The following is a 26,700-nucleotide window of genomic DNA, read 5'->3' as shown; positions in this document are numbered from 1 at the left end:
AGCTTAAAGGTCACTTCCTCAGAGACACCTTTCTGACCCCTACACTGGCTAAGGTCTTGATGTTTCCCCCTGCCAAACATGGGACCACTTTATAGCTGACTCCATTGTCTGTCTCCGAGCTCTGTGAGGACGGGGAGCAGGTCTATCTTGCTCATCTCTGTGTCTGCAGTACTGAGCCCAGTGCCTGGCACATAGTAGGCACTCAGTAAACAGTGTTTGCAAGAATGGCCATTGTCACATTCAGTCTGCTAAGTGCCAGGTATTTGGAACATACAGTTGTACTACTCAGCTCTCTCAAGTTCAGGCAACAAAGCTAATTCAGCTGGCTCAAGCTAAAGAAAGAAGTTATTGGCTTATGTACCTGAATAGACTGACCTAATTTCAGGCATAGTTTGATCTAGGGCCTCAAGTACAGATGAGTTCAGTTCTAGATCAACAGGACTCAGTTTCTCCATCTTCTTATCTGTATTCGGCATCCAATCTTATATGTATTGGCTTCACTCTCAGACAGGTACTTTCTGTGTGGTGATCTCAATAGCACCAAGCTTACATTAGCCATCAGCTAGCAATCCCAGCGGAGAGAGCACTCTTCTGCAATGGTTTTAGTAAAAGTCTTAGGACTGCCTCTCATTGCTCCAACGTGGGTAATTTTCCCAGACCTGAACCAGTTACTATGGCAGGAGAGAGGAGAAGAGGTGGTAGTGGAATATTTTCATTGGCTAGGTTCTCAATTACATGCCCGGTCCCCCAAAAGAACATGAAGAAGTGGACTTGGGCTGGGGCAAAAGAACAGATGTTATTCAAAGGTCACTGGGCTTGAGGAGCTGGACTTCTTTGAGGAGTAGCCTGACCTTGACCTTGTCATCAGTTAGTAAATTGCCCGGCCATTCATTTCTTCACACTGCCCATCTATAAATGGGACCATCACATCCGTTTAAATCCCAATTACTACCAACCCTGGGAAGTCATCACTTGCTTTTTTCATTCCACTTGCTTAATTTCTTCAGAGAAGCGTTTGCTTTGTCTCTGATTCATTTCCACCTTGAGCAATGTGACTTATGAGGAAATTATGCAGCTGCATTTTTGTATCTCATTTTGGTCATTTCAGTAATTGTTTCTGAGACACTGTTTACCTCCCCTAGTCCCATCCCAAGTATAAACTGCCTTTTCTGGTTGTTTCATCAGAGAGAAATGGGGAAATGTTTGTTTTCTTTATATGAAGAGGAAAGGAAGTAAACAAACAACAATAAAAACTAAACTAAAGCCTAAAACCAATTTGATGACACCCAGGCTGTCCAATGCACCATTTTAGTAATATTTGACTAGTCTCTCCACCTGAAAACCAGTAATTCTTGGGAGCTGGCCTAGTTAGTGCACAACTAAGGGAATAATTATGAATCCGACAAATCCATTATTTGAGAGGCCCATGCTGATGATTCAGGGACTACGAAAACTGGAAGATTGTTTGGCTCTTAAGTGTACTTTCAAGGATTGTTTTGGTTGTAGGTAACTGAAACCCATTTAGCCAAAAGGGGCTAGTGTTTAAGGATTCTGAGGCTATATTAGTTAGGGTTCTCCAGAGAAACCCAGTGGGAGATATATATATAAAGGAGATTTATTATGAGGGATTGGCTCATGCAGTTCTGGAGGCTGAGAATTCTCATGACCTGCCAGGATAATTCAGTCTGAGTCTGGAGGAAGGCCTGAGAACCAGGGGAGCAGATGATATAAATACCAGTCTGAGGGCAGGAGAAATTGAGATGAGATGTCCCAGTTCAATATGTGAGATAGGAAAAAAAGATGAACTCCTCCTTCTTATGCCTTTTATTCTATTCAGGCCCTCAAACAGATTGGATGCTGCCCACCCACATTGGAGAGGGTGATCTACTTTACAAAGTCCACCCATTCAAATGCTAATCTCATCTGGAAACACCCTCACAGACACACCCAGAAACAATGTTTAATCTGTGAAACACAAAATTAACCATCACAGGGGTGTCTCACATACCCAGGAGTTCCATTAGAATTCAGGAAGGGATCAGAGCCCTTTGTGAGCCAAGGAGGTTCCTTCCTCCACCCCCATTTCTCATCTGTGTTTTTCCCTGTTATGTCACTTTCATTCTTCTCTCACAGAAGAGTGGCTTTTTCTGGTTTTCAGAGAAAAAAAAACTCGTGGCAAATAGCTACCAGGTTTATGTTTTAAGAAAACAGTTAGATTGAGACTGGAATCTTAATCTCAGTACCAAAGTCTGGGAGAGGAAGCCTGTTGGTTCACTAGGGTCAGATGTCTGCACCCGGTCCAATCAGATGTGGGAGATGGAGAAGGGTGGGTGTATTGTTTTATGAACACGACCATGTGGATGGTCAGAGAAAAGACATTTCTCAGGAAAGGTGGCATTCTAAGTTTTTAAAAAAGTGCATGTTGCATTGTGCTATTAATTAAATTTCAAACTACAATGGAATCTTGTTACCCTTCTTTTAAATAAAGCTGAGATGGTCTACTTCAGAACATAGTCCAGTTTAGGGGGCCAGATCACTGGGGTTTAAATCCTGGCCCCAGTATTTGCTGACTGTGTGTCTTTAGGCAAATTACTTCACCTGTCTCTGTGCCTTGGTTTTCACATCTACCAAATGGGTATAATAATAGTACCTATCTGATAGGGTGGTTGAGACCATTTAATGTATTAATATAAATTAAAATGTTCAGAATTCTACCTGGCATATAGGTAAATAATATCTATTATTATTCTTACTATAAAGTTCATTTCAATTATGGCTTAGATTATTTCTCAGATTCTACAAAAAGTAGAAGATGCTTGAAAGAGAAGTTTTGTGATTATGGGAAAATAGGGCTAAATAGCTATTACTAAAATTGAATATATCATTGCTGTTGCCTTTGGGATTATTACTTGAATTCTAGATGGCATTTTTGGTTTATAACCTTAAAAGCTTAAATAGGGCTTTCTTCTAAACAAGCTTACATAAAGAATTAGCAATTCTGCTAATTACCTGGCAAGAAAAATCAATCACTTTACTAAGTTTATCAGTATAGTAAGTTTGGACTTAAAGTCCTAGTTTATAAAAGGCAAGTGACAGAATCTCTTTTTCTGGATGTCTAAAGAATCCTTAACCACAGGAGTCTGAAAACCTTTTCTGAAAGAGCTAATAGTAAATATTTTTGTCTTTGAGGCCATATGGTCTCTGTCCCAACTATTCAACTCTGTTGTAGTGTGAAAGCAGCCCTAGGCAATACATAGACAAATGGGCATGGCTGTGTTCCAATAAAGCTTTATTTATGGACACTGACATTTGAATTTTGTATAATTTTCACATCATGATCTATTATTTTTCTTTTGGCTTTCCCCCCAACGATTTAAAAATGTGAAAACAATTCTTAGCTCACAGGCTGTACAAAAACAGGCAGTGAGCTGGATTTGGCCCTCCAGCTGCAGTTTGCAGACCTGCATTAGGAAATGGTTGAGTTGGCATTCTGACTATGTGCATTGGGAGATGGTTGTGTTGGCATTCTGACTGTGCCCATTAGGAGATGGTTGTGTTGGCATTCTGGCTGTGCACATTAGGAGATGGTTGTGTTGGCATTCTGACTGTGCACATTAGGAGATGGTTGTGTTGGCATTCTGACTGTGCACGTTAGGAGATGGTTGTGCTGGCATTCTGACTATGTGCAGGGGAGAGACAAGGGGACTGCCCTAGATCCACAGCCCTGTTATCCCAGAGGCATTTCCTGCTCCTCCTTACACATTTCTCTTAGAAGATGTAGAGTATCTGTGGGACTCTCTTGGTTATATGTCAAAGAAAACTCAAGCCACTTAAGCAAAAAGAGAATACACTGGGATTTCTTACTCTAGGAGTGGCTGATCCAGGGGCTCAAATTACCTCACCTATTTCTCTTCATCTTTTGGCTCTTCCTCCCTCCATGGTTTGCTTTCAGAATCCATGTGATGGCAGGTTCGAGTCCAGCTGGAAACCAGGAAGGATTTCTGTTCCCTAAGAGTTCACACAAAAGTTCTAGACTAGATTACTTGTGTTTTGTTATTGGGCCTCATGCCCACCTGAACCAGCCCTAGTGGCAAAACAGCTCCACACCTAGGTGAGGTCAGCTTCACAATCCCCAAGACCTGGGAGTGGTGCCTGAGTTTGGTAATAGGAGTCCTATTACCAAAGAAATGTGAATGGATGCCAGGAGGCAGAATCAACAAATGTCCCCTCCACATGGGGCACATCACACTGTGACATTTAGAATCTAAATGCCCTGAACAAAACGAGTGGAGTTGCTGCCAGGAGCAGGAAATTGTCACTCACACCCCCTCTTCTGGAAGGATTTGCTTGCCTTCCCTTTTGCAAAATTCTTTTTGCAGGTTCCAGTTTCTCTTGGAGCAGACCTGGGCTTGGCAAACCCAGAGCTTCAGAGAGGTTTACTTTTCATATTCTGTGCAATTGGGTGGCTTGGACTCACAGCATTCAGTTGATTCAAATTCTCTTTAGGGGAAGTAGCGACTTGAATAGCCAAAGGCCTGGCTCAGCCACTCACCCCTTCAGTAAAGGCAGACAGAGCTCAGCCTTTTAGCTGAGTTCAAAATAGCTGTTTCCTGATGTGGGCTTTCCATGATTTCTCTCGGGGCTTTCCAAGCTCAGTGGGTATTGTTGACAGTTTACCCTGCTCCTCGCTACACTGCAGAGTCTTTTTCTACGTTTGCCCAAATATAATCCACCACCTCAAGTTTATCGCACAGTAGGCCTCATTCTGACCCTGTTTACATTTTCCTCTTAGTGGCCCCTTTCAGATTCAGTATCTTTTTCTCTCATCCTTTGCCAAACCAAGACTGTGACCCTCTGTTAAGTGTATCCACCACTTTAAGAGGTGCCAGGTAAGTGTGGGGAAGGAAAAAAACATCTTTTTCCTCTACTCATCCTGGGCTCTCTGGCTGTTGCCATATAAATTAGACTGACAAAGGACAAATTAACGGGAGAAAAACAAACAAATTTATGAGCTTGTGCCTTGCACCTATATGTCTGGAGCGCTCAGTAATGAGTAACTAACTCGTAAGGGGGGTTAGAACTTGGGCTCACTTAGCACCTTAACCAAAGAACAATAAATTTTTAGAGAAGTGATAAGACAAGGGAAAAGAACTTTGATATCCTTATGGGAAGGAAAATAAATGGGGGAAACTAATGGAAGGTAAGGACTAGTTAGAAAGTTTGTTGTGTAGATTCCTCTGGTGCCATCGTCAGGCTAAGGATCTATAGTTATTAAGAGATTAATTTCCTTCCTGGTATAGAGGGAGGAAAGACAGGTTTGCAGATTTATGTCCTGCTTTTAGACAAATAGGGAGAGGGCAGAGAGCTTTCCTTGTATTTTTTTTTTTCCTCTCAACTGCTTTCAGCTCAAAATAATTGTTATGCCAAAGTGACGTAATTTGGGGTGGCATATTCTGTTACCCTTGACAGGACATACTCCAGGGTTAAATGAGGCCTGGGCTGGTGTTTCAGACTCGGCGTTGTGTGCCTGGGAGCATGTGCCCCAAAACACTCTGCCCCCCTGGGACTTATCTGTCACACCCCAGGCCAGTCAGCCCTGTCTGTGGGGACAGGATGGCCAGCAACCTCGGGGTTGTCTCACCCTCTGCTAAGATCCACGGAGAGTGGGAGTTGCAGACAGCTGTGGCTAAGTTGTAAGGAGTGGCAAGCATCTGCCTAACTGCAGTAGTGTGTCTATTGATTGCATTTATTTTCTTTTTTTGCATTTATTGATCGCTTGCTATGACCAGGCCCTGGACTAAGCACTTTGCACACATTATCCTGCATTTAATCCTTCTACCACTTTCTGAAGCAATAGCAAGAGGCTGGTCTTCCTACATCTATGCTTGCTCTCTTAACAGTGCACTTCTTGCCTGGCCGGGTGTGGCTCAGCGGTTGAGCATCGACCTAGGATCCAGGCGATCGGGGTTCGATTCCCGGTCAGGGCACATGCTGGGGTTGCAGGCTCCATCCCCAGTCGGCGGTGTGCAGGGGGCAGCCAATCAATGACTCTCTCATCATTGATGTTTCTATCTCTCTCTCTCCCTCTCCTTTCCTCTCTCTGAAATCAATAAAGATATATTTAAAAAACAAAGAAACCCAAAAAACAGTACACTTCTTGTGGGAGACAGTGACTTTTAAAAACACTGCCAGTTTCATCTCTCCCTGGCTTAAAATTCTGTTTGTCAACAACTGGGAATAAAACCCAAATTTTTCGCCACAGCTACAGGCTCAGCATCATCTGGTCCCTTCCTGTCTCTCCAACCTGTAACATTCCTCCCCTTTTTCAGTTTGCTCCACCACATGGACCTTCTCTCTGTTCTTGAACAGGAAGCTTGTTCCATCTGCCTGTAGCATTCTCTCCTTCCTTCTCCTCAGGCCTGCTCCTTTTGGTCATTCAGTGTCAGCTCAACTGTCACTGTCTCAGAGATGTCTACCCTGACACCACTTTCTGAAGGAATTACCTGTCAACGGCTTTCTAGCCCAAAACTGCATTTTACTCTCTGCATAGTCCTGTTAACTTAGAAGATATTATTTATCTTTTTACCTGCCACCCACCTTCCCCACTAGGACGGACGTTTCATTTCTGTGTGCCTAGCTCTTAGAACATTGTCTGGCATATAGTAGTTACGTTGAATAAACGAGCCCCCGAATGACATATGAGGCCAAGTCATATGCCCAAGGCCCCACAGAGGAAGGACCACCCAAAGGGGCAGAGCTCTGAGCTTTCAAAAGGGATGCAGAGAAAATAAAAATCAGTGCCTAAGAGAATCATCCCTTCTGGCTGAAACTTTGCTTCGCTTTTGTGCCTAGTTTTTTGTTTTGTGTTTTGTTTTGTTTTTGCATCTTCATGTTTTGAAACCAGGCTGACCCTTGGACTTGAACACTCAGATTTTGCATCTCTTGCAGGACTGTTGGGGAACCAGTCTTTGCCACACCTCCAGTTCCACCTGGAACACACAGAATTTCTGAGTTTCTGCCCCACTGGCATGTGATCCTCTTCATCTTTTAATGAGGGTTTATTTTTTCTAATTATAAAAATAGCATGCTCTGACCTCACGGAAGTGCGTGTGACTCCCCACCTTGTAAGCGTGGGCTGTGCTTAGTGACGTCATTCCAAAGAGGAGAAAGTGGTAAGGCGTAGGGGGGAGAATGACTGCACAGTGGAGAAACCCGACAATCGCTGCTGAGCCGCATGACCCGCATCAACATCAACAGTGACAAGTCATCCTTACAATATGTGCCCTTGACGGAAAGCGATGAGAATGACAACTTCCTTTTGTGGTCTTTCTCCCGCAGACCCATAACCCCAGTCTATCTTTAGAGAAACATCAGACGCATCCCAACTGAGGGACATTCTATAAAATATCTGATGAGTACTCCTCAAAGGTCATCAAAAACACGTGACAGTCTGAGAAACTGTCCCAGCCGAGAGGAACATAGAGACATGATGACTGAATGTCATGTGGAATCCTGGGTGGGATCCTGGGACAGAAAAAAGGTGTTAGGTAAAAACCAAGGAAATCTGAGCAAAGCATGGACTTTAATTTTTAAAAAATCCCTTAGTATTTCCAGCCCTGATGCTTTTGCCTGTGTGATTGATCTCTCTGTTTAGGACCTTGTCTTCTCATGCTGCACTTTTTTTTTTTTAAAGAGTAGTTTATTGATTTTTAGAGAGAGAGGAAGGGAGAGGGAGAGAGAAAGAGATACATCGATGTGAGAGTGGAACATCAATAAGCTGCCTCCTGCATGCGCCCTACCAGGGATCGAACCCACAACCCAGGTATGTGGGAATCAAACCAGCAACCTTTCCGTGCACTGAACGATGCCCAACCAACTGGCTGCACTGGCCAGGGCTCATGCTGTGCTTTCAATCCAGCATCTCCATTTCCATATTTGCCTCCTCTCTCCTGCCATGATCCGACTCTCCCTCTGGCTTCCCAGCTTGCAGTCTGTGTTGGTGAACATTGAACTTGGCCCGCCCTTGTTAGCATGTAGTCCAGACACAGGCCTCTCTGGCTGATTTTCTCCGATCCTCAAGCATCCCAAAGCACACCCCAAACCACCCCCATTTATCCCACACTATTCCCCAGTCTCAAACTTTCTGAATGAAAATAATGCTCTCCAAGCAGTTTATCTCCCCAGTTAAGTTTTCCTGCCAGTGAGGGATGAAATGAGCCACATGATTTCCAGGCTAAGCAATTTTTAAAAACTGAAATATTACTTTAGACAGTCTCAATTTATTTTCCTTTAGATTCCAATCATTTTAGCCCCAGCAAGCATGGTTTAAAGCAGTGCCATCTGGTTCTCTGTCCATCCTTGCGTGACCCAGGCCCTTTGCTTACTTCTGAATTGGTTTATAAATTGGAAGCATTAGGGAGTCTTAGTAAAGATCATGAATCACAGTTCAGGATAGATTCATAATTGTCAATATTCATGAAGCCTGAGATTCAGGGCTGGAGGGTTGTTTTTAAAAAAATGAAACTTGAATAATAGTTCGATGAACCTGCAGAAGTGACAAAAAACATTAGTTTTTTATGCAGTTTTAATTGGACAGTTGTCTTATTGTTATTTCAGGGTCATTGATTTTCACAGTTTTAATTCAGCATCTCTAACAATTGCCTTTGAATTAGGAAGAATACTTTACTCTCTTGTGTGGTCTCAAAGGACCTCAGAAATGTAACAGTTTGGTGACTCATTGAAGGTCATTTAGAAATGTTGAGGTGAGGACACCAAGTAATAATAATAAAAAAGACGTTATAGATTGTTAAATAAACTGCCAGAACTCACGTGTCATCTCCTTCAAAGCTTCACCCTGGAGGTAACACACAGATTATTCAAATAAAACTCCTCCTGGCGATGTAGTTCCAGTCTATGTTGAAGTCCTGGGAACATCCTCAATAGTGATGAACCTTTGGTGGAGAGGGAGTTTGATTTTCTGAAACTACCAAAAGTCATTCTGAGCCAAGTTGTGCAAATAAAGTGGGTAATCAAATCATGTGGATCTAAATGTGTTAAACTACTTTTTCTGAACAGCTCATAAACTGTTTTGAAAGCAGTTGTCAAAGAAGAGTATGTTTATTAATACTTCCCTTATTTCAGAAAGGATTTAATAGCCCTAGAGGAGTCTATGAAAAGTTTAAAAAGGCTTGAAAAGTGTTGGTATTCTTAGAAGTATAAACCATTCCAAGAGGATTCCCCGAAGGATAATATTCTAGAATATTTGTTTAAAAGTTTATTTCCATTACCTTAATATGACACCTTCCCCTCACCGCCTTACCCCCCGCCTGTGCTGGTTTTGTGGATGATGAAGTTGGGACACGTGACTTTTGGAGTTTTTCATTCTCCTTAAGAAGGCATGGTATGGGGTGGTACATGAGGTTGAATATTCCCAAGGAAGGGAGTTCTGGGAAGGGAGGTAAGGATGCGGCAGGGGCTCCCCTCCTGAGGGACTGATCTCTTTCCTGAAGTTAGCTGCTTTCCCTTTTCACGGTCATGATGATGATGATGATGATAATGATAATGGTGATGGTAATGATGGCGATGATGATAATGGTTGTGATGGTGATGATGATGATGACAACTGACATTCACCAAGACCTCACCCTGTCCTTGAGATATACTAACCTTACATACAATCTCTCACTCAACCCTCACCACAAAGAGTAGCTTCTGTTATTATCCCCACTTAATAGATGATGGATAGTGAAGGAGGAGAAGGTTGCGTAACTCACCAACTATGCAAATAGTTATTATGGAATGAACAAATATGGCAAAAAAGGATTATTAGACCCACTTCACAAGTGAGAAAGGGGAAACTCAGAGAATTTAAATAACTTTTCCAGGAGCACAAACCAGTAAGGGGCAGAGCCACCATTCCGACTTGAGTCCTGCTGTCGGCCAAGGGGTGCTGTGCCATGGCTGCTGGCACTGAGCTGGGCGTGTGGACCATGCCCAGTGAGCAGGATGACAGTCTCACTGCTTGGTTGTCCCACCTCCTTCAGGGAATGTACGTCTCTCCCTACAGTAGTTTCTACCCTTGAGGATGATAATGACCCCATCCTGGGACTCTCCACAGCAGGATTTTTTGGCCTTCTCTATTGTGTAGACTGTAATAGGTTGAATCATGGCCTTGCAAAGATGTCTACACTCCAATTCATAGGACCTGTGAATATGTTACTTTATATGATCAATAAGAATTAAGATGTTCCCAGGAGCACTACTGAAAAAGAGGGTCTAAACCAGCGATTCTCAACCAGGGATTTTTTCCCCCCCATTTGATATTTGCAAATGTTTAAAGATGTTTTGGGTTGGTGGGAGGATGCTACCAGCATCTAGTGGGTAAAGGCCTGAGGTGGTGCTAAACATCCTACAACACCCAGGACAACCCCCACAGCAAAGAATGTTCCGGGTCCAGATGTCATTAGTAAGTACCGAGGGCGAAAAACAGGTTGGAACAAAGTGCTCAGAGGCTGCTAAGCAGAGGTGAGATAAAACTCTTGCCTGAGCTTTCAGAATGAGCCTTTAGATGGTCACACATTTTACTTCTTTACCCCCGTTTTACAGATAAGGAGACTAAGGCTTGGAGATGTCAAGTCATTTGCCCAAGTTCAGTCGTTAGAAAGAAACAGAGCCAGGATTTAAACCCAAGTTGGCTTGATTCTAGCACCTGTTTCTTTTCTTCTTCTTTTTAAAATATATTTTTATTGATTTCAGAGAGAAGAAGGGAGAGGGAGAGAGAGATAGAAATATCAATGATGAGAGAGAGTCATTGATCAGCTGCCTCCTGCACATCCCCCCCCCCCCACTGGGGATCGAGCCGGAAACCCAGGTGTGTGCCCTGACCGAGAATCGAACCGTGATCCCCTGGATCCTAGGTCGATGCTCAACCACTGAGCCACACTGGCTGGTCCAGCATCTGTTTCTTAACCCCACTGCTGATTGTGCATTCTTCTAATTACTTTTATGACCTTGGTCAAGTGAGGTGTGGCTGAGAAAACAGAAATTTAGAGAAGCTAAAAGACATTCTCCAAGCCGCATTAGAGAATAATAACCATGGCCAAGATTCAGAAGCAAGACAGTTTCCTCAGCTGCAAAACCTTCCTTGCAGGGTTGATTGTGAAAATAAAGAGACATTACGTATGGGAAGGCACTGGGCCACAGGAGGTACAATTACTTGCAGGACCCAGTAGCATTCTCCTTCACAAGGCAGGCGGGGGTAATGGAACAGCCAGGGGCATCTGAATTAAAAGCAGTTACTTCATCTTGGGAAATGGTGACTCATTAAAAGCAACCAGCGTTTCCCATTATATTCACAGTATAGTGAGAAGGTGAGATGCTTGGTACATCCCATAATAAGATGTTTGGGGATTGAAATGAGCTTCTTCTCTACATGAATGATTGATGACCATAAAAGGCTGGGTATCACTGGGAGGCTTTGAAATGCACCAGGATATCCGATTCCCAGTAATTGGGACTGAGATATATTTCCTGGTGTGTAGACTTTCTGTTGGGTTGATGCCAGGAAGACGTGCCTGTGCATACATACTCAAGGTGGTGAGCCAGGGAGCTGGGTCCTTGACAGAGGGTTCGTGAGGCCCCCTCTGGACCCCTCCTTTCAGAACAGGCATGGGTCTGTCAGAGTAGGAGGACCTAGAGGGACAGAAGAATGGCCCAGAGGACTAGAAGTCTGTTCTCTAGATCTGATGATCCTGATTTTGTTTCCTCCCCCATGTTAGTCTGGCTTCTTCTAGGGAAAGGAAATGTGATGGTAATAAGAATGATACTGTCCAGTCTGTATCATCCCCAGGCACTGCACGGAGCACTGGGATACATTTTATTTCATCTCCGTGGCAGCAAGTCCATTAGGTAGGAGTCACTGTCCCATTTCACAGAAGAGGAAAGTGAGACTTGGGAATATTAAATAATGCGTCCAGATCACACAATTGGTGGTACAGCAGGGACTTGAACCAGAATCAGTCCAAATCTATGTCAGGAGCAAGCTGCTGGTGAGCCAATGACCAACACAGAGCCCTGAAGAAAGTTTATCTTCTGACATGTAAGCCCCTTGCTAGAAGTTCAGCTCCATGGAGGCACAGATTTTGTCTCTTTTGTTTCATTCCTGTTGCTTACTGGGTATCCGACATGAAATAGGTTTTCAATGCATATTTATTAAATGAATAATAAGACCAAATATTACACAGAGAGAAAGTTATGAAGAGAACTTTCTATGTGCATGGCACTTACATAAATTACCTAAGAGATGTGTATGATTTTTCTGATGTTGCAGATGAAGAAATTGAGGCCAGAGTCTCAGCTGATGGGACCAAGGTCAGTATGAGAGCCAGCCCTGAGACTCCAAAGTCCATGCTCATAACTGCCCCCTTTGCTTGCCCTTTTCAAGGGCTTACTTGGTTCCCACAGTGCCTGCACACACCAACTCCTTTTCTTTTTTCCTTTCTTTTTCTTTATTTTAAGTCTGTCTTGAATAGGTAAACCTGCCATGGTAAAATTTCAAACAATACAGCTAGTAGTAATGCACCAACGTCAGCGTCTTGGTGATGTTAACAGTGAGTGGTGGGAACTAAGTGAAGGGTATATGGGGAATCACTGTAGTATCTTTGCAACTTTCCTAGTAATCTAAAGTTATTCCCAAAATAAAAAGCTTATTAAAAATTTCAAACAGTAAAAAAGGACATATTAGGTAGAAGGTGATTCTCCCCAACACCAACTCCCAGTCGCCTGCATCCTCCAAGGCAGCCACTGTGGCCCTTCTCTCATGTGTCCTTCCGAAGATGTTTGAAGGATGCTGGACACCTAATAAATGACATGGGACTGAAATGAATAGGTCCACCTTCATTTAATTACCTTGGTGATATGAGCTGGTTTGAAATAATGACTCAAAGTGGCTGATTCATCTTTGGGTGAAAAACTTGACAAATGGTTGAGAATTGTCCTCTAGGCCTGAGTTCTCATTTAATTTCCAATGAGAATTCAAGGGTTTGGGCCCATTGGAATTCCCTTCTACAACAGCTTTCCCAGGGGGTGGGAGGGGTACCTTGGTGGTACTTAGATACCTCTAGCATCAGACAACATTGACTTACATTGTGGGAAAATTACTCTTTTCCAATGATCAACCTCTATGGTTATCAAAGAAGGAAGCCTCTATTTGGTGGTTTGTTTTTAATGCCTCTCTAGTACTTGCTAACTTTCTAATACTTGCTAATCCACCTTGTTAAGAAAGAAAAATTAGGCTTCAGTCTGAGCCTTTAGCAGCCTATACTATTTAGCCAGAATTTGATAACATCACTTTGTTTCCATTGAATTTATTTTCATGGTTATTTTCTAATTATGCCAAGTGATAGGGACTTATTATGAATGTGATATGAAATTCCCTTTAAGGAGTTTCTTTTTCTCTTCTTTCTTTTTTTTTTTTAAAAATATCTTTATTGATTCCAGAGAGAGGAAGGGAGAGGGAGAGAGAGATAGGAACATCAATGATGAGTCATTGATCGGCTGCCTCCTGCACACCTCCAACTGGGCATAGAGCCCACAATCCGGGCATGTGCCCCGACCAGGAATCGAACTGCGATCTCCTGGATCCTAGGTCAATGCTCAACCGCTGAGCCATGCCCTGCCAGGCCCTTTAAGGAGTTTATTTGAATTTTTTTACTGTCAATGTAAAGAAATATTGTGTAAATTATAGCATAGGTAGTGCATTAGTCTGGTCGGGCTGCTGTAACAAAATACCACAGATTTAGGTGGCTTAAATAACAGACATTTATTTCTCACAGTTCAGGAGGCTGGGAAGTCCAAGGCACTGGCAGATCCGTGTTTGGTGAGGACCCTGTTCCTGGTTTGTAGATGGCTGCCTTCTTGTTGTATCCTCACACGGTGAAGAGCAGAGAGAAGAAGCGAGCTCTTGTGCCTCTTCTTCATCACGGGGGCCTTACCCTCATGAACTTATCTAACCCTAATTACCTCAAAGCACCTACCTCCTAATACCATCACATTGGGGGATAGGATTTCAACAATTTAATTTGAAGTGGGGGGAAACAAACATTCAGTCCATAGCATATGGTACATGGCTGTGATGAATTCTGTGCAGTGACTACGTGTTTAGAAATGCTCTTCCGTAGCCCTTTGACCTACAGCATGGGCTTTGGAATCATGCAGACCTGGGTCTGAGTCCCAGCTCTGCCACTCATTGGTTGAGTGATTTTGGCCAATCGCTTATATCTTCCCTGAGCCTCATCTTTTTAATCTATAAAGGGAGGGTGATAATGATAATACCTACCTGCCAAGGTATTTAGGAATGTGGTGAAACAGTGCTTGGCTCACAGTAAATGCTTAATATGAATGAGCTCTGGAGCATATTCTAGGTGCATAAAGTTATGAAGCAGAAACACAAGCAGGGGTTGTTTGGGGGACCCTGGGCTTAAATTCCTACTATGACCCATGGTTGGAAAAGACAGACCAGGGAAGACTTCACTTGGGTCCCCAGCACTTTTACCCTTCTCAGCTATATTTAAATTACAAGTTTCTAGGAGATTGCCAGGCCTCATCCCCACCACCGCCACCGCCACCCCATCTCTGGGTAGCTTTAAATTTTCGAGATAAATGACTAAGCTTGCTGGCACATCCCAGTCATGTCCGGTGCTCAGCTCTTGTTTGCTGGTGCTTCAGCACTCACGAGGCATGCATCTCCCTGGTGTGGCATTTGGGGATAAAAGGATGGATTTAGCTGCTTCTTCCCCCAGAAGTGACTCAGCTCCTGGGAGCTCAATGACAGCAATGGCAGTTGAGGCTCTGGGGACTTCTGTGCCTTAACGTGTTGCTCTGTCTGCACAGCAGCTGGGCTCTGCCTAGAAATATGCAGTGGGGCCTCATAGAGACTGTCTTCTCTAGCCAGCCTGAAATGCTGCCTGTCTTCTTCCAGGATTTGTCCTTCTCATGGACACATTCATTAGCAGCTGTTGGATGCCTGCCTTCTAGCTGAGAAGTGTTGCTGAGACGGTTTCCATCACACTAGTTCTATCATACAAATTCACACTGAAAAGAAACCTACCATGAATGAGATTTATTTGTTCATGTACTGTACCAGCATTTCTCAGACTTCCCATGAAAGTCCCTGAGGGTAGAAACAGAGAACCTGCCTTTTTTAACAAGCTCCCCAGATAATCACCATGTCTGCTATTGCTTGAGAACAACTACTCTCCATGTACCTAATGCAATAGAATATATTCAGTTCTCTCTATAGTTAAATGATGATGGTAGTTCTTAAGTGGGGAGATAGTTCTTAAATCAATATGACTGATTACAACAAGGGCTTTGGAGTAGGACAGATCTGGTGTTAAATCTCAGCCCCATCACTCCTTTTTCTGAGCCTCAACTTGCTCATCTGTGAAATGGAGATGCTACCTGTAGTTACTACCAAGGACTGTTTTGAGAATCATATCTTGGCATGTGACAAATGCTCAGTAAATGTTAAATATTAGTGTTACTGGGTAAACCTGTTTGTTAAAAAAACCTTTAAAGTGGGGAAATTATAGCATCTACCATCTAGGGCAGGGGCTGGCAAACTTTTTCTGTAAAGGGCTAGATAGTGAGGTTTTGTGGGCTACATGGTCTCTGTTGCAGCTACTAAATTCTGCTGTTATAGTGCAAAAACAGCCATAAATAACATGTAAATGAATGAGCATGGCCAGTGTTCCAGTAAAACTTTACCTACAAAATCATCCTGGGGACTGGATTTGGCTCATAGCCCTAACTTGACCTTGGGCGTTGTGAAGCTAAATGAGATATGACTTATAATAAGCCTAGCACAGTGCCTGGCACAAAGCACTCACTACAAGAAAGGGTTCTAATTAATTCATATCTGATTTGAGGCCTAGGGGTTTACTCCTTTCTCCAGGGGAAGGAAAGCATCTGTGAGGGAGAGGTATCAGCCTCGTTCTCAGAGTCAAAGCTAAATCTTCATCTTGGCACCTGGAGCCTGACAGTGCCACCACCTCCATCTTCCCCCAAGGATGGAAGTAAAATGCCAACCCACGGGGTGTGATTAATTCTCTTGTCACACACTTCGCCCCAGGATGTTTTGCCATTTCCAGCATCTGTCCCTTGGAAATCAGGTTGCCCATCTGAATATGATGTGAGGAACCCATTTATATCTGCGGGGTCATTAACCATGAGCTTTTGCATCCACAAATTCACTTAATCCTCACCTGGAGGCTGTATGATGTGGTTAAGGGAAAGAGAGAGAGAGACAGAATGAGAGACAGAGAGACAGACCCACGGTTTGAATTCTGTCTCTGCAAAGTTCTACTTGTGCTATGTTGGTCAAGTCACTTTCCTTCTTCTAAGCTTCAGATTTGTCATTTGTAAAACAGGGATTAAATGAGATAATATATATATAAAGCCTCCAGTGCAGTGTAACACATGAGAGCTATTGAACTCCATTTTTGCAAACCGGAAAGTGATGCTTTCCCCCTACATCTCCTTCTCTGCCTGGGAAAGGCCTTAGACTATTGCATCCTTTGCGACACAGGCATTCCCTCTGGAAATGCGGCCTAAAGGAATCTCTTAGATGCATGCAGAGACTTAGCTTTGAGGATGCTCATCACAGGGCTGTTTATAGTGGGGGGAAAGTTACAAAACAACCTAACTGCCTGGAGGTTGGTGAAGTGATTCATGATACAGCCACAAATAGAAAGCTACACACAGCCTTTCACACTGCTGCTGGGGAAGAACATCTGAGGACATGCAAAAATGCTCGTGGTGTGTTAGGTGAAAGGGCCAGGTAGTAAAATGTGAGACCCTAACTTTCTACAGCATGACAAAAACCAGACCTATAAAATGGTGAATTTATATGTATATAATTTTATATACGTGTGTGTGTGTATACATATATGAACATTTTAAACTACTAATATTTTGACAGGTAAATAACTGTATTTACTACTTGCTGTAAGTTTGTACCTTTAAACATCAGTTTTATCCCTGCCCACCCCCTCCCCTGCCCCTGGTAACCATCTCTGTTTTTTATGAGTTTGACTTTTTGAATTCCACATATAAGTGAGATCACACAGTACTTGTCTTTCTCTGTCTGACTTACCTCACTTAGCATCATGTGCTCAAGGTCCATCCATGTCGTCACAAATGGCGGGACAGCCTCCTTTCTTGTGGCTGAATAATATTCTGTTGTGTGTGTATGTCACGTTTTTTAACTCCATTCATCCACTGATGGTTCCTTTAGGTTGCTTCCTATCATGGTTATTGTGAATAATGCTGCAATATACATGGGAATGCATAAATTTATACACTGTTATATGTCAAATATATTCAATTAAAAATACTTGTATATGTATGTAATGTAGGGAAAGTGAAAACACTTAGGCTTTCTTGCCACCGTTTCATGGCAGAAGGCCACAGTTATTTATGTAAACATGATATAGCATAGTCATAACAGATGCCCTGTTAGCTAATTTCGGACCCATGTTGGCTGAGAGCCACTATTGTCCTGGTTTCTATAAAACTGGCCCAGGACTTTCAGAGGTACAGATTGTTCCTGCTGGTTTGCAGGTTTGTGGTTTGTATGCCCGACTGGCCACCACCGGGAGAAGGTGGATTGTTCCTATGGGTTTGTGGGTTTTGTGGATTGTCCCTCAGGGTGCGGTATGCCCCCTGTGTGTGTATGTCCGGCTGGCTGCCACTGGGAAGACGGTTTCTCTGTAGGTCAGCTGAATAAAGTAAACGTCTCATCCTCCTTCACCTCTTTGGCTCTTCCGCCTCATCTAGAGTGAACCTCCCTGGCCCTGAGTGGCCACTACAGTTGGTGTAGTCCCTGGCATTACACTTGACCATAGTCTCTGGCATTACAGTATATATAATATATATAAAACATATATATTACCTTACATATGCACATCACATAAATAATATATAATTATAAAAATATGTATTAAAATATAAATTAATATATACACATACATACACACACATTGGAAGAATGTACACCAAAATGTTAATGGCAATATATGGTGTAATGTGTATATATATATACACACAAATATACACATACATATATACTGTTATGGCCTGCATGTCTATGCCCCCAATCCCAGTTCATATGTTGAAGCCCTAATACCCAGTGTGGCTGGTTTGAGGTTAAATGAGATCATAAGGGTGGGGCACTGATCCTATAGGATTAGTGTTCTTATGAGAAGAGATACCAGAGAGCTCTCCTCTCTCTCTGTGTGCACAAAGAAGAGGCCATGTAAGCACACAACGAGAAGTGGCTGTCTACAAGCCAGGAAGAGAGCTCTCACCAGAAACTGACCCTTCCAGACTTGATCTGAGATTTTCAGCTCCTAGAACTGTGAGAAAATGAATGTCTGTTGTTTAAGCTGCCCAGCCTCTGGTATTTTATCATGGTAACCCAAGAAAATTAATACACATGCATATATACATACATATATGCACATATTTGTAGGGTCTTTCTCTCTCTCTATAATAATGCATATGTGGCAATATATAGGGTTATATGTGTATGTTTTTTATATATGGCAATATATATAACTCTAACTAAAAATATAAGACCAGACAAATGTCCACCAAAATGTGGATAGTGGTTCTCTCTGGGCAGTGTGGTTATGGATAATTTTTTATCTCTTTTTTTTTTTTTGCCTATCTGTATTATCTGAATTTTCTACAACAAACTTGTATTATTTTATATTACTTACATTACTTAGTATTCCTGTAAGATGATAAGTAATAGTATTAATATAAAATAATTAAGATAAAACTTTCTTCTGCCTATAGTTGCACTTGGTCTTGGAGGCTGGGACAGGGCAAACTGGCCACAGTCCAGGAGTGCAGAGGCTTAGGAGCCGGGAACAGTCCGGGACTGTCAAGGCCACATACACAATCCTGAGCAGGTTTTGGTGAGCCCACCTGAGCATCCCTTGCCATCGTAAGTGACAGGGTTCCCACTGAAAATGTGTTTTCCAGTTTCTGAAAGGCCTTTTCATACACACACTTGCATTGAAAGCTGAGATCTGTGTGCCTGTGCCATGTATGAAGGTTGCTGGATCAAGTCTGTTCCCTGGAATGAGGGAATTCTTGCAAACCAGTGCAGACTCAGGGGCTTGACACCTGCGTTTCATGTCTCCCCCACAGATCAGCTGGACATCATCTCCATGGCAGAGACAACCATGATGCCGGAGGAGATAGAGCTGGAGATGGCGAAAATTCAGCGGCTCCGGGAAGTTTTGGTCCGACGGGAGTCAGAGCTCAGGTTTATGTGAGTGTCTGGGGAAGTGGCTGAGAAAAGGAAGGGAGTTCAGGGGGAGGACACCCGAGAACCTAACATTTACTGTTGTTTATTGCGTGCCAGACACTGTGATAAAGGCATTAGGAACATTACCCCCCAAAATCTTATTTGATTCTCACTACTGCCTAGAGAAGTAGGTATCATAATCTTGTGTTTTAATCAAAACCCTGAAGTTAGAATTGAATTCAGGACAGTCTGACTCCAAAGCCTAAGTAATTCCTATGTTACCATTGTGAAGAGAAGTGAAAAGAGAGAGAGAGAGAAGAGAAAGGAGAAAGAGATGGGGCCAGAGGTGGTGCCCTGTGCTGGGGTCGTTAAGAAATACACTCTGGGTTCAGATAGGCCTGAAATTAAAAAAAAAGCTGGATGAGACTGAGCAGGTTACTTAGCCCCTCTGAGATTCAATTCCTTCATTTGTAAATTGGGGGGGAAATAATAATACCTTTCTCCTGGGGTTGTCAGCAACCTTAGTGTCACATGATTTGAAAATCTGTTGTCTACTGAGCACAGCACTCCTGAAGAATTACAGGTAGTCTTTCGAGAGAAACTGTAATTTTAAAAATTGAGCTCTGGCAGATAAATAGTGAGAGTTTAAAAGTGAAACAGAACAAAAACAGACCGTTTAAGAGGAAAATTTCCTGCACTGCCTGTCGGCTCCCAACACAAACTCCACTAGAAGCAGCAGCAACATCGCACCTTCCAGGCATGTGCTAAGCACCTCTCACCTGCTCCACCACTGATTTCTCTCAACTCCATGAGGCTGGTTATGGGATTATCCCATTTTGCAGGTGAAGAGACTGTTTGCTCAGGAAAGCTAACTTGCTCAGGGTCTCCCAGCTAGTAAATAGGGGAGTTAGCATTCAGACCCAGCATTTCCTGCTTTCAAAACCTATATTCTCACAACTACATTATAAGACCTCTCTCACCCCCATGAAATGGACGGCAGTATTAATAGCTGCCATTTATGTAGCTCTCTGCATAGGACAGACCCTCTGCCAAATGCACGTGCCCGATCCCTTCTCACAGGAGCCCTTAGAGGAAGGTTCTAGAACATCTCTCACTTTACAGATAAGAAACATCCTCCCTTTCATCTGGGAATAAGATAAACCAATACATGAGTGTTTGGAAGCAATCCCACACTCCCCATGTTTTCCGGCCTCTCTCCCTAAAAGAATTTGAAATATTGTCTGTGTGGGAGAAGTAACAACTGAGACTACATGTTCTTTTAGGTCAGGTGGTTCCAACAACTGAGGTTGCCAAGATTGGACCTGATGACTTTGAGATGCCTAGGGGTTACCCAAGTCGAGAAGAGCAGCAGGAGGTTCTGTTTCTGAGTGTGAAGTGTAGGGGAAACCACCGAACTAGGAATAGAGACTTGGGGCTCACCTGCATATCGGCAGTTACTGAATTCAAGTCATGGGTACAGCCGCCCTGCATTAAAAACAGTGACGGTCCAAGTATAGGATCCGGGAATGCTGACATCTCCATGCTGCTGCTCCTCATGGATGAAGCTGGGTTAAAGGGGAAAGCCAGCTCGCAAAGTTTTGGTGAAAGATGTGGAATAGCTGAGAGTTCAGTGGCAACTAGAAGGTTTAGGATTATCATAGTCTATAAATAATGCATACCATATACGTGAAAACTAAAAGTCTTCCTCCATTCTATCTTTAATTCTAATTTATAGACGTGACCTAAGTTAATAGTATTGGTTTTTATTAATTCTGGTGGATATTTTTATGACTATTCTTTTGTTTATTAATATATAAACATTAGTCAGGATGTACTAACTCCCCCTTATAAAAGATGATTTAATTAATACCTGGGTCTTGCTTTTGCATATTTTTAATTTTTCTGTTTCCAATTTTTACTTTTTATGTTCTCAAAGAATATAGTATATATATATTCAGTTCTAAAACTTTAAGCTACTGTTCTTATCTATGGATTGTTTCTAACATCAAAAACACATCATTGGCATTTACAACACCCTCCTTGTGTTTTAAAAGGAAGGAAGACAGAAACATGAATTCTGCTTTAAGGTACAGAAACCTGCAGGTGGTCAAGAGGGACCAGAGGCTGCTTTTGCTGCTGCAGGAACAAAGGCTGTCTCTTTGCATTTACTGACCTTTGCATCATGATCATGTGTGTACACACCCGCACATACATGCCTTATTCTCAGCATCTGACACATGCCTGGCACATAGCAAGTGTTCAGTGACAACAATAGCTAAGATGGAAGCTCCAGCTCTGGGCCAAGCACTGCACTAAGCTCTTGGCTGTGACCTCACTGAATTTCCCCATCATGCCCATGAGTCTGACCACTTAGGGACAAATGTCAACAGCAGACACTTGAATAAGTGTCTACTTATTCTACTTAAAGGATACAGAAGGATGTCAGTGTAATTAGGATATAGAGTGGAGCTTGGAGACATTCTCCAGGGAAGGGGCCAGCTTCCAGGCCTCTGGAGTCTCCCTATCAGCCTGCAGAGAGCAGCGGATGATAATGACAGCCCCCTCCCCACCCCACACCCAGGTCCCTCCTGGTACAGATTGTAGCCTTGCCTGGAGGTGCACCCAGTTCATCAATCTCAGAGGTGCATCATGGATTCTAGGATGGCCAGGGTAGAGATCAGAGCCTATTGAGACCTGGGCAAAAACCTCATCCTGCATCCTTGGCCTCCCAGGCTAACAGGCTGTGCATGGGCTATTCTAGAATTCAGTTTCCTGGCTATTTCTCATATCTAGGCTCTCACATAGCTGTAGGTCTTATTGTGTATGTGGGTCCTAGTTCCTAATCTTGTTTCCATTTTAGAGAAGAGGGAATTAGAGGCTAAGAAATTTGCCCAAGGTTGCATTAGCTAATAAGTAGCCAATGACTATTGACTGTTCTTTGTCAATGACTTTTAGGATGCAGTCTGACTCCAGAGTATTTATTAAATGAGTGAATGAGACGTGGAAGAAAGGAGAGAGGGAGGGAGGATGGAAAGAAGGAAGGAAGCTCTGAATATATCTACCAAGATAATTCCTTAAAGAGCATAAGCTCCATGAGGGCAGGAATCTTATCCACCTTCCTCGCTTATATCTTCCCGACATCTTCAACAGTACTTGGCACTTATTAAGCAATTAATATTTGTTGAATGTGCAGTAAATTTTTCTTTCACACTACATTCTTACCCCAACAACTTCCCTTTACACACAGGCACGCGCGTGCACAATTCACACACGACTCTTGGCATAGAGTGAGAGGGGAAATAGAATTTGAGACCATACTAAGCATTTACTGGCTCAAGTGAGGAAGCTCTGAGTGACAGGAATATGACAGCCCTTGACCAAAACAGCCCCAGTGACTAGCTGTAATAACCAGGATGAGATTGGTTTTGTCACATCTGCCCTGAAGTAATCAAGTTAATATCCATCAGCTCCCGTGGAGACAGTGTGAGTCAGACCGTATTTCATGATTGAGGGTGTCTTCTCACTTTCACAGTCTCGTGCTATGTCAATTCTTTTAAGAACGAGTCTAGTCTGGCTGGCATGGCTCAGTGGTTGAGCATCTACCTATGATCCAGGAGATCACGGTTTGATTCCCTGTCAGGGCCCATGCCCAGGTTTCGGCTTGATCCCCAGTTGGGGCCATGCAGGAGGCAGCCGATCAATGACTCTCTCATCATTGATGTTTCTCTCTCTCTCTCACCCTTCCTCTCTCTGAAATTAATAAAGACATATTAAAAAAAAAAAAGAAAAAAAAGAATGGGCCTAATGGCTGCTACCCCAACACACCCAGCATTTAGCATTATTATTTCATGGGTTTCCCTTTTCTTGCCTTGCCCTTTCCCCTGGGACTCACAGCTTCTGATGCTTCGCCATGTCCTCTTGCCAGAACTGTGAGGAAGTAGAAGAGGGAGATTTACTCATTCCCAGGGAACTTGGATGAATTCATGAGAAGTGGGCTCAGGGGTCATCCTGGCTCTCCCACGTCCTTGGTCTGTGACCTTGGGCACATGACAGAGTGCTAAGAACTATTGTTTATCAAGGGCACTGATATGCCACACGAGTACTACATTCATTGTGTGCACTAGCTCACTAATTTTAGTTTACTTAATCATCACATGAACCCTGAGGGAGTAGGCTCTATGCCTTCTACTGTATGGGTGAGGAAACTGAGATTAGAGAGGTAAAATAGCTTGTTTGAGGTCACCAGCTAATATGAAGCGGAACTGGGATTTGAATCCCAGGTGTCTGTCCCAGAGGCAGAGCTCTTAACCCTAGTTTATTATTTTCATTCCCAACACAAGGACCCCCTTTCTCTTTGTCCAACTCTTCTAGAATGCAAAAACAAATTCCTGGTTGGATGCCCACAATCCTGCAGTCCCACATTGGATTTTGTCTTATTCTGGCACCTTGAATTAGGTGTTGTGGAAGTGGAGAGGATTCTACTGAGTCTAGCTTTAAGCTTTTCCATACCCTTTCTCTGGAGATAAATGATTTATTTGGAGCCTGAAATGATGAGCTCAAGTTGGAAAGTTAAAGGGTTCTCAGGGAACACAACAGACAACATTTATTGAACCCTTACTTTGGGCCCAGCCTTGTACTAAGCCCTTCCCACGCATTATTACATAACCTGAAGAAAGTGCTTACTAACAAAAGGACGAATCAGGAACACCCCCAGAATACTTGTTGGCCCTGGATGAAGCCCATGAGGTCAGACTCAGAGAAAGGTTATGAGTGACCCTGGTGGGCACATGTCCCCACTTCGCATACACAGTGCATCTTCTTTCATTGTCTTCCCTTCGCTTGTCCTCTGGTTTCCAAGTTGCTAAATGGCATCTATAGATCTCCCTCTTGAAGTGTGGCAATTTTATGGGATTCATTTGAATGAGTCAATAAATCCCTCAGTATCATGAAACCACCTCTGTAATAGGCGTCAAAAGTCCAGGAGCTAAAGCTTAATGCCTGCTTTGTTCCATCCTTGACCCTCCCCGACACCCACCTCCTGGTCCCTCCTGCTCCTGCCCCATCTCCGTGCCTCTCGACATCCTGTCCTTTGGAGGCTGTCAACACCTCAGACTCATTTTCTCACTTTAATTCCAGCACTGAATCACACCATTAGCTTTCATAACTCCTTCGGTTGCCCGCCTCAGCTCTCTGCATCCTCTGTATATCCTGATCCTGCTGTTTATCTGGGTTTCAGATAATTAGGTATCTTCGGCCTCTGAACAGTGGTGGGAGGTGGTTATCTTCATTTTATACCCGCTAGCCAGATTTTCATAAAAAGGAGAGTGTGCGCTGTCTCTCAGCTTGCTCGGGGAAGTGGTGGCTTTTAATCAGCAAGAGTCAGAACTGCAGCAGGCAGGGGAGACTGGCGAGCAAAGGACAGATTTCAGGAGCACAGCCCTTGAGTTCCAATATTTCCAGAGCCTGGGATGGGACCCCAGTGAATTTGTTTTATTGAGTACCAAGTGTGGTGAAGAGGTCAGGCCCTAGAACTGGCAGAGATTTAGGGTGGGGTGGTAGAAAGTGCCTGAATTATAAATAGTAGCTTTTCAAATATTTGCTATGCTGATCAGTGTCCTAAGTGTTTTACATGCATTTCAACCGTCTAGGCAGACAACACACCCTCACTTTGTAGATGAGGAAACTAAGGTACAGAGAGGTCAAATAACTAGATCAGCATTGCACAGGTTTCATTAAATGGCAGACAATGCTATAACCCAGGTATCCTGGGTCCAGAGTCCATGATCTCAACCATCATGCTACAAAGTTTTGAATCCTAGTTTTACTTCTTACCAATTGTGTGGCCTGGAGCAAATCTTTTGCCATGTTCCAGCCTCAGTTTTATCCACCTGTATGATGGAACAATGATGTTTCCCTAGAAGCATTGCAGCAAGGGATGAAAAGAGAGGACACATGAAAGTGGGTGGCTGTTTCTAGGAAGTAAGCCAATCAATATTCCCTTCCTTCCTTTAACTATTAACACTGTGCTTTGAGGGAGGGTAGGGAACCAGGGCAGCTTAGACATCTCTTGAGAAAACCCAGAAAACTCTCCTCTCCTGAGAAGCTGGAAAGTGGCTCTCAAACATCAAGTCCGATTCTACCCCAGGGCCCTGACTTTATTATTATTTAAAACATTTTTTTATACACCTGCATATTTCCTTTCCCTTTAATGACCTGATAATTCTGAAGTCTGTTAGGAAAAGATTAAGCCAGGGGCAAAATGAAGCATGTGCATTTACGGAACTTGACATGTCTCAGCAGCATTTGGGAGTTCTGCATCACACCGGTTGCACTTTGGGTTTTAAATAGCATCTCCTAAGAACAGGTCATCATTGCCATAGCCACTGTACATAACAGGTGGGAAGAGATGCCTTTAATTGTAGAAAATCTAAAAATAAATTCATTTTGGGCAAAATATACAAAATATTTGCGAGTTGGGGAGGAAAGGGAGGAAGGAGGCCTCAAGGGAAGAGGAAAGAGAGGGGATGGAAAATGTTCCAGGTTAGATCTCTGAATGGAAGGACCCTCCTGAATTTCTTTATTGATTTTAGAGGGAGAAGGAGAGAGAGAGAGAGAAGGAAACATTGATGTGAAAGAGAAACATTGGTCAGTTGCCTCCTGTATGAACCCTCCTTAATTTCTAAGCATTCTTGGGGAGGGAGCTAGGGATGAGGTAGGAATTTGGGCTGATGAAATGGAGAAAGGCATATCCCCGAATGGAGAAGCTTCTGTTATTCCAAGTTGCCTTTTGCAGCCAGACAAGCTTCAGGAAAGGAAATTCTTCTCTCTGCAAACTCTGTCTTACCGTAAATGTATTTCATTCTCTTGACTCCAAGGATCTCCTCTGAAACTCCTGGGTTCTGGTGAGCTGGGAGGGAAATCACCATATTAGCTCTATGCGATGGTTAATAGTGTGCCAATTTGACTGGGTAATAGGGTGCTCAGACATTTGGCCAAATATTATTCTGAGTCCATGAGGGTATTTCTGGGTGAAATTAACTTTTGGATCTGTAAACTGAGAAAAGCAGATTGCCCTCCCCAATGTGGGTGAGCCTCATCCAATCAGCTGAAGACCTGAATAGAACAACAGGGCTGAGTAAGATGGAACTTTGCCTGCCTGACTGCGTGAGCTGGAGCACGCATCTTTTCCTGCCTTGGACTTGAAATGGAAAAAAAATACAGTGGTACCTCAGGTTTCGAATGTAATCCGTTCCGGAAGACCGTTCAAGTTCTGAAACATTCAAAAACCAAGGGATCCACAGCCGACAGCTAGGCCTCAGGATCTTGCCCTCAGCAGAAGCCGTGTAGTATGTTCAACTTCTGAAGCGTGTTCGAAAACCAAAGCA

At 43.2% G+C, this 26,700-nt stretch overlaps 1 protein-coding gene across 2 annotated transcripts in view; it reads left to right on the top strand.

Moving 5' to 3' along the window:
- BMERB1 (bMERB domain containing 1) overlaps positions 1-26,700 on the top strand; it is a 133,136-nt gene that overhangs the window by 70,536 nt on the left and 35,900 nt on the right. For both annotated transcript variants that reach the window (XM_087815645.1, XM_016196243.2), the window contains exon 2: positions 19,216-19,339. In XM_087815645.1, coding sequence (XP_087671771.1) covers positions 19,216-19,339 — 124 coding nt within the window. The remainder of the gene's footprint in view (positions 1-19,215; positions 19,340-26,700) is intronic.

The sequence above is a fragment of the Miniopterus natalensis genome, chromosome 3, assembly GCF_054644295.1.
Source record: "Miniopterus natalensis isolate mMinNat1 chromosome 3, mMinNat1.hap1, whole genome shotgun sequence".
Taxonomy (NCBI): Eukaryota; Metazoa; Chordata; class Mammalia; order Chiroptera; family Miniopteridae; genus Miniopterus; species Miniopterus natalensis.
This window is presented reverse-complemented; position numbering and strand designations above follow the sequence as displayed.